The following is a 14,229-nucleotide window of genomic DNA, read 5'->3' on the forward strand; positions in this document are numbered from 1 at the left end:
TTGGTAGACATGTTCTCTGCTCATAACAACCTTATAGTCTAGAGGGAGCTTAGCCCTAGGTGCATACCAGATAATCAGATCAAGTGCTGTGCTAAGCACTGGGGTAGATACAAAATAATCAGTTAGCACACAGTCCGTGTCCCACATGGGGCTCACGGGCTAAAAGTAGGAGGAAGAACAGGTATTGAATCCCCATTTTACAGAAGAGGAATCTGTGGCATGGAGAAGTTAAGTGACTTGCCCAAAGTCACGCAGCAGGCAAATGGCAGAACCAGGACCAGAATCCAGGTACTCTGAATCCCAGGCCTGTGTCCTTTCTACTAGGCTGGGCTGTGCTCCGCAAGTGAAGTGACTTGCTTTCTGTCCTCCTGCAGGCCGGGGTGGAGCTGGAACTACAACTCGGCTCTTGCCCTCCCCATTAGGGCCGGCCATGCTGCCACCTCCAGGTAGCAGAGCAGCAGTAGGGGCCGGTCCCCATGTGGCTTCCTGTGACAACTCTTTCCCTTTCCTCTTAAGGACTGCCCACCCAGGAAGGCAGCATGCAGGGCAAGGCAGTGGCCCTGTCGCAGCGGGGACGAGTGTGTGCCTGGCTTCTGGCGCTGTGATGCGGAGCTTGATTGCAAGGATGGCAGCGATGAGATTGACTGTGAGTAGGAGGGTCACCATGAGCAGCAGTGGCATGGTGGCTACTCCCTCAATCCCTAGTGGCCCGGCACAGCCAGGTGGTGGTCGGGGGGCCTAGCCTATCATCAAGACCACCTGGGGCGCTGGGCCCAGCTCTCCAACTCCAAGGGGACTTGGATCCAGGCAGACCTGCCCGTGGTGAGTGGCCCTGACCAATTGGAGGGCAGAACAGCAGGGCAAAGCCATGGCTGAGCGGAATGGGGCTGGACTAGCAGTCAACAGTACCGATGGGGCACCCATTCCCTGCAGAGTGCTGCAGTGAGTGCTTGGGAGATTACAATAGTAGACACAATCCTTGCCTTTCAGGAGCTTGCAGTGTGCAGAGCACTCACTAAGCGCTTGGGAGAGTACAACAGAGTTAGTAAACATGAACTCTGCTCACAAGGAGCATAACCTGTAGTGTGCAGAGCACTCTACTAAGCCCTTGGGAAAGTACAGTAGTTGACGTGATCACTGCCTTCAAGGAACGTAATCTGCAGTATTCATTGTACTAAGTGCTTGGAAGAATACAGAGATTGGGTTTAACTACTGTCTGAGGAGCTCATGGTCTCCACTTGCTTCCCTATGCCCTCTAAACTGGCTGAAGTCCTTAATGCTGACCCAAGAGTGCAAGCCACTCACCCAGTATCCTGTGAACAGCTAACCAGCACATAAATCACCCAAACAATCCTGTTTGCAATGGATCTTGCCCTAAACACCATTCTGGTTGAACCAGAGGCACGGATTGCAAGGGTGAGGCCCCACTCTCTTTTCTCCCCAAGGAGTCCCTGGCCCAGCTCAAACTGCCCAGCTCCTCTCCTACCTTTATTCCTCTCCTTCTCTGCATGCCACACCCCCTCCCAAAACCTAGCAAGATTAACAAAGGGATGAGTTCTAAACCTGAGACTGGTTTTTCTCTGTAAAATGCCCATTTCAGGTGGCTGGTAGCTGTCCTGGCTGGCCTTAGCTGTTGCTTGTTGAGTGTAGAGATCGAGAACAAAGCATGCACCTCTCCTCTCCCCACAGGTGACCCTCGTCATTGCCCCAGGGGCGAATTCCAGTGTGGCTCCTTGACCTGCCTTGCCACCAGCCGCGTCTGTGATGGACATCCCGACTGCGTGGATGGGACTGACGAGGGTGGACAGTGTGCGGTGCCAGCCTGCGGCGATGCCCACTGCTCCCACACCTGTTTCCAGACTCCCAGTGGTCCAGTGAGTCCAGCAGATGTGTGGGGGTGGAGGAGGGGAGAGGCACCTTGGTCACGTGCCCAGAGTGAAATCCATTACCAAAGCACAAACTGAACTGTACAATTGGGACCCAGACAATTGGTAGCATTTATCAACCATTCACTGTGTGCATAGCACTGTACTGAGTGCACGGGAGAATCTGATAACTGTAATATTAAGCACTTACTATTTGCTGGGGTAGATCTGATGGTTCCTGTCCCACAAGGGGCTTAATACTCTAAGGGGAGGGAGGACAGATATTGAATCCCCATTTTACAGATTTGGAAACTGGGACACAGAAACTTAAGTGAGAACTCACCCAAAGTCACACAGCAGGCAAGAGACAGAGCCCAAATTACAACACAGATCCTCTGACTTTCCACTAAGCCACACTTAGCAGCACTAAACCATACTGCTTCTCTACCTGTCCTCAAGGAGCTTACAGCCAACTGTGTGTGCACAGCATCATACCAAATACTTGGGAGAATAGTCAATGAACTCAATCTGTGCCCTTAAGGAGTTTGTAATCTAGCAGGGGAGACAGACATTGCAATAGAGAAGCAGCGTGGCCTAGTGGATAGAGCACTGGCCTGGGAGTTGGAAGGATCTGGGTTCTAATCTTGGCTCTGCCATTTGTCTGTTGTGTGACCTTGGGCGAGTCTCTTCACTTCTCGGTGCCTGTTACCTCGGCTGTAAAATGGAGATTAAGACTGAGCCCCGGGTGCCCAACCTAACTAGCTTGTATCTACCCCAGTGCTTAGAACAATGCTTGACACATAGTAAGTGCTTCACAAATACCATTATATAGATTACAGACAGGAAAGGATGGGCTCCTTGAAAGTAAAGAGCAGCCCCTTAATTCCTCTGGGCACTGCTTCCTGTTCTCTCCAAGCTCACTTCCCTCCCAGCCATCTGGACCTGTGGACATGGGCAGGCTGGATTGTACCGAGACCATCTCCTATGAGTGGTGTTGGGGTGGGTAGTGAGGGTGGGCAGGGAGGGTAATTTTGCTCCCCTGGGGTTTGAAGTGATGGAGGGTCTCTGAACAGCTGGATGGAGGCTTTAACAGCCCCTGCTGACTTTCCCTCTCCCATCCTCACTCTCTTCAGCATTGTGCTTGCCCAGAGGGCTTCAAGCTGGGCAGCAGTGGCCACTCTTGCAGAGATGTCAACGAGTGTGAGGAACTGGAACCCGGGCCCTGTGCCCAGACCTGCATCAACAACGAGGGGGCCTACAGTTGTGTGTGCCACCCCGGCTACCAGCTGGAGCAGGATGGGCAGAAGTGCAAAGTGACTGGTGAGATGGGAGAGGAGGAGGAAGAAGAGGGTAGTGATTGGGGTTCGGGGAGGGGGCAGTCTCCTCCTCTTCCCAAACTGAACCATCCCTGCTTTCTTGGAACAGGATAATCACTGGGTGATGGATGCTCCTATAGGTAGCAGGCTAAACTAACCCCCCTCCCAAAGTCACCGTGTCTGCTCAAGTCTTTCCACTTAGGGCAGGACTGAGCACCGGCCTGCTGGCCAGTGGACACACACATACAATCATGCACATGATCCCCTCGGTGGCCCGCCTTCAGAGAGAACCCAGTGAGGGCCCATTTCCCCTACAGGCCCGGAGCCAGTCCTCCTAGTCGCGGTGCAGTTCAGCCTGCTGCAGCTCGGGCTGAGGAGTCGACGGGAGGAGGTTCTGCTGAGTGACAATCACCGGAACATCTTTGCTGTGGACTACGACTTGGAGGGCCGGAAGGTGTTTTGGACAGACCTCAACTCAGAAGCCATCAAGTGGGTCAACTTGGACACAAAGAAGAGTGGAACTGTAGTCAAGGGTCAGTGTCAGCCCTGGGCAGTGCTCTACCAGCCCACTGATACTATTGAGTGCTTACTGGATGCAGAACTCTGTGTATTAAGCTTCTGGGAAAGTACAGTAAAATAGAGTGGATAGACAATAGAGTAGGCACTTGTCAGAGATGCCCTCAGACCGTAGAAGTCCACTTGGTGCCAATGCATTTTTTCACAGTGTGGTTTCCAGAGTGCCGAGCTTCCCCTCCCAGGTATGTAAAATGTCCTCTGATCCAGATCACAAGTGCAAAGCTCCTGATTCTGAGCACTCTCATATCTGACCCGTAGGAAGTGCTTAGTGAGTCACTGCTCTTGTTGTTTAATCTTTCCTTATGTCTGTGACCAGTCCCTATTTCTCTCTCACCCCTGCCTCACCTTGCTGATTGAGTCCTTTGCAGGCAGGTACCCTGTATAATAGTCATTTGTGTATCTTCCCAGTGCTTAGAATAGAGTTCTCCATACAGGAGCTACAGTACCGTTCTTCTTCCTCCTCCTCCCCTCCCTTCCCATTCTCCATCCATGTTGTTGTGGTGGGGGCAAGGTGATAGTTGTACTGGGCCATTCACATAGGAACCAAAGTAGAAGAGATGAATTATCTTCTCCACTGGCCTGTCCCTGGCAACCTAGCCTGTCCCAAATTACCAGTCACCTCACCCGAAGCCCTTCTAGACTGTAAGCTCTTTGTGGGCAGGGAATGTATCTACCAACTCTGTATTGTACTTTCCTAAGTGCTTAGTACAGTGATCCACACTCAGTAAATACCACTGATTACCTTCAGGCACGAAGCCAGACTGTATCGCCACCGACTGGCTTGGGAGAAACCTCTACTGGACGGAGGGCCAGGCTGGCCGTATCCTCGCCAACCCGCTGCAAGCTACCTGGAGGGGTAAGACGGAGTATACGGTGGTCCTGGATGGGCTGGACCAGCCCCGAGCTCTGGCTGTGGCACCACTCAGCGGGTAAGACTGAAAGACACACTCTGCTTGAGTTGCTCCCTCCCAGCTCCACACTTCCCAGAGGACTACAACCCCACTGTAATGATAATGGTGACGATGACACTTGTTTAGTGTTTAGTATGTGCCAAGTACTGTTCTAAGCACTGGGGTGGGTACAAAATCAGGTTGGACACAGTCCCTGTCTCACATGGGACTCACATTCTAAGTGGGAAAGAGTATTAATCAATCATTTATTGAGCACTGTACTAAGCACTTGGGAGAGTACACTACAACAGAATTAACAGACTTATTCGCAGCCCATAATGAGCTTACAGTCTAGAGGGGGAGACAATGTGAATAGATAACTTATAACTTATATAAAAATATGTACACAAGTGTGGTGGGGGTGGGGTGAATAGAATTTAATCCCCATTTTGCAGATGAGGAAACTGAGACACAGAGAATTGAAGTGACTTGCCCAAAGCCAGACAGCAGACCAGTGGAGGAACTGGGATTAGAACTAAGTCCTCTGACTCGCAGCCTTGTGCTCATTTCCCCTAGGCCACGCTACTTCTCTAACAGCCTTACTTACCACTCACTGTTTCATAAAACCTGCCCATCTCTGGCAGCCTAGCCTCTCACTTGCTGCCTCAAGTAAGAACCGCCTCTTGGGACCAGACCCCCTTAGTACTGGAACAGTCAAGTTCCCTCTCTAAGGACAAAACTGTTCCTCTGTTCAGTGGCAATAATAATAATGATGATATTTACTAAGCACTTACTATGTTCCAAGCACTGTTCTAAGCACTGGGGTAGATATAAGGTAATCAGATTGTCCCACATGAGGCTCACAATCTTAATCCCCATTTTGTAGATGAGGTGCCTGAGGCACAGAGAAGTTAAGTGACTTGCCCAAAGTCACACAGCTAAGTGGCAGAACTGCAGTTAGAACTCACAACCTTTGACTCCCAAGCCTGTGCTCTTTCCACTAAGCCATGCCGCTTCTCCGTCCCTCTCTTAGGGTTCTCTTTTTAGCCTGGGGGATGGAGGAGTGTCACTGAGGAATCTCCCTGTCCTGCCCAGGCCAAGGGCCCCAGCTTCTGCATCCTCCACAAGAATCAATCATATTTATTGAGCACCTACTGTGTGCAGAGCACTGTACTAAGTGCTTGGGAGAAGACAATGTAAGAATTGGTAGACACATTCCCTGCCCACAATGAGCTTACAGTCTATAGGGGGAGACAGATATTAAAATAAACTGTAGTGTAAACCAGTCTGTTCCACTCAGAAGCTCTGGCTTCAGTTGCCTTCACTGCCCCTGCTAGGAGCCTCAGGCGCCAGGTACCCTGTCCTGTGCCCTGCACCCAAGGAGTCATGTCCCTCACCCCTGTCTCCCAGCCAAGATACCAAGAGGGGAAGAACTCTTTTTAGTTACCTAGAGTTCCCAAACAGGCTGCTGGGAGTCAGTTAACTCGGTGACTTGAACCAAGTGGTGGTGGCCCTCCTCTCCTACCATCTTGTCCCACATCCCCACCCTATTAGAGAATCAGACATCTGATGACTTCCCACAATCTGGGACCCAATCATCTGTTTCCCCCACCTACCAAAAAAATTGGTGGCTTCTGCTGAGCACCTTCTGTATGTGGAGCACTGTACTGAGTACTTGGGAGAGCTAGTAACCCCAATCCCTGCCCTCAGGGAGTTGACAATTTTTGTCTGCAGCTCTCCTAAGGAGGATGGTGTATCTCCAGCACCTCCTGAGAGACTGTAAAGGGCAGTGAGTGTGTGATAGCTCCTAGAGTGGAAACTGCCAGACTGCTCCACCTAGAGGGAGGGCCACAGGCACAAACATTGTGCTAACTGTTGTGTTCCCACAGGCTGATGTTCTGGTCTGAAACTGGCGGTGGTGATGCACAGATCAAACAAGCTGGGCTGGACGGCAGTGGTGTCAAGGTCCTCGTTAGCCAAGGCCTTGGCTGGCCCACCGACCTGGCACTGGACCCTGCCAGCTGGAAGATATTCTGGGCTGACGAGAAGCTGCGCTCCATCAGCTCTGTTAGTCTGGATGGCACTGGCATCCGGGTAAGTGCCCTTCCCTGCCCTTCCCTTCCCTCTTCCCAGAGTTCCTCCCCCCCTGATGGCCTGCTGCTCTTCTGCTCCTCTTCCTCCTCCAGGTGCTCCAGCTGGACCAAATCCAGAACCCTTACTCACTTGCTGTGTTTGAAAACGAAATCTACTGGTCGGACATGAAGACACGAGCTGTGCAGCGGGTTGGGAGCCTGACCGGCAAGAACAGGACAGTCCTCCTCAAGCGACATGGGCAGCCTTATGGCCTAAAGGTCTCTCCCTACTCCTGGCCTGGCTCCCATCTGGGGCCTCCTGAACTGACTACTTGAAGGCCCTCCTGAATTTCCACCCTCCCCACTAACCTCTTGTACCCCCATCCTGGAACCAATGGCCTTCTCCAGCCCCTGGGCTCTTCCAGCCACCCTCAGTCCTCCATACTATCTGTCCCTTCAGTTATTTACTCCGATCACACTGCTCGTGAATATTGTGTGGCCCATTTCCCTCTTTACTGTGAAGCTCCTTGTGGGCAGGTAATGTCTCGTGTTTCTGTTTTACTTTCCCAAGTGCTCAGTATAGATCCCCACACCCAGTGGATGCTCAATATATCCCTTTGCTGCTATGGGATTTGGTGGTGGCTTGAGGCTGTTATGGTGCCTCTGATTAAAACAAGGTGTATTCACGTCTTCAGAGTCCCTACCTCCCATATTCTGCTTCATTTCCCCTTCCTCTACTTGAACTCAATTACCTCTTGGCTGCTAACCTCAACTCCCATGTCCTATACTGATTGCCCACTGGATGCAGGGCATTGTACTGAGTACTTGGAAAAGAAAGGAAGCACACAACGTGTTCCTGACCCACTAGGAGTCCCCCCCCACATTCAGCTGGGCCATCTTGAGAGCCTCATTTGAGGGTGGGAAATTCTGCTCTTCCCCCTCCTCACCCACTTTGCTCTTGATGGCCTCCTGCTCCTCCCCATGACCTGCTAATGACACTTGTGTTTCATCCCAGATCATGCATGAAGTACTTCAGCCCAAGTCTCCCAACCCCTGCCTGGACCTGGGCTGCTCACACATGTGCCTACTCACCCCCCGGGCCCAGGGTTCCTGCCACTGCCCTGTGGGGCTACTGCTGGCTGCTAATGGGCTACACTGCATCTCGCTGAAGGAGTCAGCTTTCCTGTTCATCGTCTTCTCATCTCTAGTGACTCAGGTACTGCTGCCTGGGCAGGCAGGGACGGGGCTTGATCTGCTCTGAGCCTTAGCTTCAGGCATCTCCTGCTCTGGGGTGGGAACAGAGTGTTCAGGGGAGAGGTGACCCAAACCATGCCCTTATCACTTCCCAGGGCAAACCCAGACCATGAGCAGGACCAACTGAGCCTCATCCACAGAGGGGGGAGGAGACTGGGCAGGTGTGGGGACAGAGGCATGCCATACTGGGTCAGAGCCCAACAGGACATCCCTCCGGAGCAGACTGGTTGGGAGACCCTGCTGACAGGTGATTGTCACCGCTGTCCAGTCTAGCCTTCCAGGACCAGGCACAGTACTGAGTTACGTGATAAGCTCCCCGTGATCCTCAGTCCTTGTCCACTGCTGGTGGTTTAAGGTTGGTCCTGGCACAGCTGGCACTCCTCCCAGCTGGCAGCTTTCTACTGCGTGGCCTTGCTTGTATTCAAGCAGCTTGTGGCACTATTGTTATTACAGCTATGATGTACTTACTGTGTGTCTGCTGTTGGGAGAGGTGCAGGGTAATCAGGCCAAGTTCCTTCCCTGTACCAACCAGTACTCTTCACCTAAGATACCTATTTTTTTCCTCTCTCATATCTCGCTTTTGCAGAATGACTGTGTGCCCAAGTTCACAAAGTGGGCAGGGGTGAGCTGGCACTAGAACCTAGGTCTTCTGTCTCCAAGCTCTTCCCACTAGGCCAGGCTGCCCTGTCCTGGAGTCTGGGGACAATGGGATACCTCTGGATACACCTCAGGCTAGCAATGGGGCACCAGAAAGGGAAGCCCTATGGAGCTCAGGCCCTCCAGACACCACTTAGCAGTGACAGGCCCTGAGTTCTGGTCTCAGCTCTGTCATTGGCCTGTTGTGACTTAAGCAAGTCACTTATCATCTATTAACTGCTGTTCTTTCATCAGTCAAGGGTATTTGAGCACGTAGTGTACAAAGCATGGTACTGAGCGCTTCGGAGGATAAAATACAGTTAGACATGATACCTGCCCTTAGTAGGCTCTTGTATGATGGAGAGCAGATAAAAATTATAATTATAGTATTAAGTTCTTACTATGTGATAAGTGCTGGGGTAGAAGCATAATAATGATGATGGTATTTTTTAAGTGCTTCCTATGTGCTGGGGTGGTTAGAAGCATATGGGATTGGACATAGTCCCTGTCCCTTGTGGGCTCACAGTCTCAATCCCCATTTTCCAGATGAGGTGACAGAGAAGTTAAGTGCCTTGCCCAAGGTCACACAACAAACAAGTGGCAGAGCCAGAATTAGAATCCATGACCCTCTGACTCCTAGGCCCATACTCTATCCACTATGCTATGCTAGATCAGACAGAGTCCCTGTCCCACATGAGACTCACAGTCTGAAGGAGAACAGGTAACAAATCTCCACTTCAGTTGAGGAAATTGGGCAAGTGAAGTGACTTGGCAAGATTATACAGAAACCAAATGGCAGAACTGAAGTTAGAACCAACGTGGCTGGCTCTAACTCCAGAGAAGCAGTGTGGCTTACTAGAAAGAGCACGGGATTGGGAGTCAGAGGCTGTGAGTTCTAATCCCGGCTCCACCACTTGTCAGCTGTGTGACTTTGGGGAAAGTCACTTTACTTCTCTGTGCCTGTTACCTTATCTGTAAAAAGGGGATTAAGACTGTGAGCCCTATGTGGAACAACCAGACTACCTTGTATTTCCCCCAGTATTTAGAACAGTGCTTGGCACATAAGCACTCAACAAATGACATTATTATTATTATTATTATTATTATTAATAACCCTCATTCTTGGATTCCCAGGTCCATGCTTTTTCCACTTGGCTGCACTACTTTCCTAGTGATTCCTGCCCTTACCTCCCTCTCAGACTGTGAGTCCCATGTGGTATAGGAAATGCATCAGTTCTGGTTACCTTGTATCTAGCCTGGTGCTTGGTGCAGAAATAGCACCCACTTGGTCCCGTGCCCACGGAATGTGGCCCATGGGCCCAAGGCTAATTCATGTCTCCCACCCAGGTGTATCTGAAGAAGCTGGAGCTTGTGGCGGGCCAGGAGACTGTCCCCGAGCACCGGGTCCTCCCATTCACAGAGCTGAACCGGCTGGTGACGGTCGACTATGGGGTGAAGCAGCAGGTCCTCTACTTCTCAGACTGGAGCAGCGGCGCCATCCGCCTGCTGAGGCTGAGCGAGTCAGCACGGAAGCTGACATGGGAGACGGTGGTGACAGTGGAGGGTACCATCATAGCACTGGCACTGGACTGGCTGAGTGGCAACGTGTACTGGATTGATGGCACACAGCCGCAGATCAGCGTCGGCCGACCCGGGGGCCAGCCCGGCCTGCCGGTGGTTCAGGAGGGCCTGACCTGTCCGTCTGAGCTCGTGCTTCACCCACCCACTGCCCGCATGTGCTTCGTCGAGGGGGGTGGCCCCCAGGCCCCCAGCCCCCGGATTGAATGCTGCGCCATGGACGGGAGCCGCAGGGAGGTACTGTGGCAGAGAGCCCAGCTGCCCGTGGGCCTGTCCTTCGCCGAGTCTGGCACACGCCTCTTCTGGGCTGACAGCGGTGAGTCTGCGCTGCGTTGGTGGCTCTGTTCTGGGGGGCCAAACACCAGGCTAGAGTCACCTCTGGCTTACACATACACACCTGCCATCCTGCATTCTTTAAAGTAACATCACTGACAGTGACACTCCTCAGGGTGCCTGTGTGGCTGAAAAACAGATGGAAGTTACCCAGGCCAACCACAGTGTGTGCTCACACATTCGTTGTCCCGTTGCGTAGGTTGCTTGTCATACATGACACTGTCTCTGCTTTTGCCTCTCTGTAGTAGGAATAGTTGTAATGGCAGTTAAGCACTCACTGTGTGTATTCCACTGTTCTAAAGGCTGAGGATATTCAGATGAGAATTAAACACGTTTCCTGGCCCTTAGAGGGCTCATAATCTAAGAATAAAGGAGGAGAGGAGGAAGGTGACAGACAAGAGGAAAAATATTCATTCAGAACACCAACAAGAGAGAGCAGAGACAAATTCAAAAACAAAAGGGGTAGGGTTCTGTGTGCCTAGCAGAACAGTGTCTGACACAAGTTGCTAGGAAGTTAATCTTAGCCACGGTGAGGGTCCCAGCTGAAGCGTTCAAATAGGAGGCAGTGTGCTACTATAGCCACTGCCACTTCCATCTCTCCCGTGGTAACCAAGCAAGTCAAGTCAGGAAGGAGGCCCAGGAATTGCAGGTGGGAGGGGGGTTCTGGGAGCATCGGTTACAGGCAAAGTGACTCAGTGATAAGGAGGCCACGAGCCAATTCCCCCGACCTCGATCTTGATGCAGCTTCCACCCTGAGCCTCTCCTATCTGGGCTGGCCTATCTGCAGCTCCTAGTACCTGGTTTCTCTTGGGTCTGGAGCCCAACATCTTGAACCTGTGTGTGAGGACAAACCTCCCCAGCAGGGAGACTTCTTCACTCCAAGCCGAAATGCTCCAGAAAGCCTCCCTGACTGCCAGGTGGGTTGTCACCCAGCCATGGTCTAGCTAAGGGCACCTAACCTCTCATCCTCCAGGAAGAGGAGTTATAGAGAGCGTTCAACAAGATGGCACTGGCTACCGCGTGGACCGTCAAGGACTGCGGGGCCTGCAGCTCTTCACCGTCGGGGAGGGCATGATGTTCTGGACCACGGCTGATACCGACGGTGGTATGTGGTGGCATGGCCTGGGGCCCCGGGCACATGTGTGTCCTTAATGTTGTTTCTCAGCACCCTGAAAGCACCAGACCTCTCACCCTAGGGATGCGGGAGGTTTATATACTAGACAGCATCCTAAGCAGATACACAGCTGTTTCCTTAGCAGCATTGGCATCTCTTGGGCCTCCAAATCAGGCTATGACCCAGAGAGGCTTCTGACATATGACCCCTGACCCCTGTGCGTGTACTGCTGTGTCTAGGGCCCGGCTCAAATCTAGCTCTGGGCAAGGAAGCAGTGTTAAAGAGGCTGAAAACTTTCTGTTCCCCAGTGGGTTGGGGATAAGGTGTGGAGAAAGCAGGACTGGAACCAGACACCAAAATACTCAGTAGACTTCCTCTAAGGGGTCTGAAACACAACTCTGTCCCAATGGTCACTACTAATCTAGAGAATCTCAAGTCACACAGACTAATGGGACCCCTCAGTACTCGAGCAGACTTACCACACCAATGGATCTTCACTGGGAACTGTGCCATCTGTTGGCAAAATCCCTGGAGTTGTGGCTAAGACCCTGCCAACAATCGAACAAGAATTGCCGAGCTGAAAACCTGCTGGATCTCCCTTTCCTGGGAATGACCAGCCTTGATTTGTTCATCATGGAGCAGCTGAGAAAAATGAGTTTGTTCTTTGTCTTCCCCTGCCTCTAGGCCAGAAAACTAAAGTTTGGTATAGCAAGATGGGGCGATCAGAAAACTGGTGGTTCCAGGTGGACCAGAAGATTGTGGCTTTGAAAACTTACAGCGCATTCAGCCAGCTGGGTAAGTTAACTGGGGAGAAGAAAATCAGGGTGTGAAGGTCAGGGGAGAGCCTCCCTGCTGTGGGAGTGGGCTGCTGGCACCAGATTCTCCCATTAGGGGTAGGGGCTTCTCTAACTGCTCCCCCAGACAACTGCTGCTGGTGGCCTGGTCCAGCGCCTACTGCACATAGTAAATGCTTAACAAATACCATCATTATTATTATTATTATTATTCTGCTGCCCCACTAGATGCTCCAGTGGACTCCCTTTTAGGGACCTCAGGGCCTCAATGGTCCAGATGGCACCTAAAGCCACTAGAGACTGTCACAAACAGGGCTCGTGGCCGAAGGGGGAGGGAGAGCTGAACTTTAATCCCATTTTACGGAGGAGGAAACTAAAGCCCAGAGAGGTTCATAGACTTGCCCAAAGCCACACAGCTGGCAAGAGGTCCAGCCAGAACTAGAAGCCTGGTCTTCTGACACCCAGACCTGTGCTCGTACCACTAGGCCCCATTGCGTCCCCTTCACTTTCTGGAAGGGTCTCTTGGCCTAAATCTTCTCCCCCTACACCTCCTCCCGTCCCCACACCTGCACTCTGACATCTGGGAGCAAGACACTGTCCAGTTCAAACGTGCTGGCTGGATCTCTGGAAGCCATCTTTGAGGGAGAGAGTGTTTTTTCATCTTCTCAGCAGGTGGCTGATCTCCTGGTGTCTGAGGGCCCCAGTGACTTAGGGAACAGACTTAGCCATACAGCCCTCCCATCAGGGAGGTGACTTCCTCCACCCACTCGGTGAGAGGAGCAGCACAGGTGTCCCAGGTGGTGACCAGCCACGTGGGGCAGCAGCAGAGCCTGGTCTCCCCTTCCATTTGCAGGTAGGAATGCCTGCTCCAAGGAGAATGGGGGCTGTAGCTACATCTGCCTGCCCAACCCTGAGGGGAAGACCTGCAAGTGCCCTGCTGGCTACTACGTGACTGGCGTTAGCTGTGAAAAGGTGGTCCAGTGCCCAGCTCCTTCCCAGCCTTGCAAGGATGGACGCACGTGTGTCTCCCCCAGTCAAGTGTGCAATGGTCACGCTGACTGCCCGGATGGGTCTGATGAGACCAACTGTGAGTACCCCTCTTCCCCTCCCTTAGTCAGGTGCTAATAGCGAGACCAGAGATTCTGGGCCAGGGCTAACATGGATCTCCCTTGAGGAAGCAGCCCAGTTGCTGGCCTGGTCCTGGGAGTTGGACTGCCCCAACTTCCCCCATCTTTTATGCCTGGTGTCCCTCCAACCATAATAGTAATTGTGATATTTGTTACTATGTGCCAACCACTAGGGTAGATGCAGTACAATCAGATTGAACAGTCCCTGGTACACATGGGACTCATGGTCTAACAGGGAGGGAGAACAGGTATCTAATTCCCACTTTACAGGTAAGGAAACTGAGGCATAAAGGAGTGAAGGGACTTACCTAAGGGCTCACAGCAGGAAAAAGGCAGAGCCAGAATTGGAAGCCACCTCGGCTCTGGGCCTAGCCTAAGTCTGAGTGCTGGGATCCAAGCTCACTCCTAGTAGGAAGCTGACCATTCCCTTCATCACCCCCTAGTGCAATGTGCCAGGGGCTCTGGGAAAGCCCAGGATAGTATTCTGAGCTTCTATGAGACTAAGGTGGCCAATCTCAGCTGACTCCTTCCTCCTGAAAAATCAGCCTCTTTCTTGCCACCAGAGCTTGCCCTTGGGGGTCCTGGGGTAACCCCTCACTGAAAGCCTTCTGGCCTATCGGAGCTCAACTGGCTGTGGGCATCCCACGCCTCACTCAACCAGGCTCCACTTAAGC

The 14,229-nt window shown here is 52.2% G+C and overlaps 1 protein-coding gene across 1 annotated transcript in view; it reads left to right on the forward strand.

Moving 5' to 3' along the window:
• Positions 1-14,229, forward strand: part of LOC119939420 (low-density lipoprotein receptor-related protein 1-like) — a 43,752-nt gene that overhangs the window by 20,121 nt on the left and 9,402 nt on the right. Inside the window, exons 19-30 of the mRNA XM_038759430.1 lie at positions 517-646; positions 1,690-1,874; positions 2,999-3,185; positions 3,499-3,714; positions 4,506-4,686; positions 6,537-6,741; positions 6,834-6,998; positions 7,735-7,935; positions 9,957-10,503; positions 11,494-11,625; positions 12,319-12,429; positions 13,282-13,515. Of these exons, the coding sequence (XP_038615358.1) occupies positions 517-646; positions 1,690-1,874; positions 2,999-3,185; positions 3,499-3,714; positions 4,506-4,686; positions 6,537-6,741; positions 6,834-6,998; positions 7,735-7,935; positions 9,957-10,503; positions 11,494-11,625; positions 12,319-12,429; positions 13,282-13,515 (2,494 nt within the window). The remainder of the gene's footprint in view (positions 1-516; positions 647-1,689; positions 1,875-2,998; positions 3,186-3,498; positions 3,715-4,505; positions 4,687-6,536; positions 6,742-6,833; positions 6,999-7,734; positions 7,936-9,956; positions 10,504-11,493; positions 11,626-12,318; positions 12,430-13,281; positions 13,516-14,229) is intronic.

Source organism: Tachyglossus aculeatus, chromosome 17, assembly GCF_015852505.1.
Source record: "Tachyglossus aculeatus isolate mTacAcu1 chromosome 17, mTacAcu1.pri, whole genome shotgun sequence".
NCBI classification, from domain to species: Eukaryota; Metazoa; Chordata; class Mammalia; order Monotremata; family Tachyglossidae; genus Tachyglossus; species Tachyglossus aculeatus.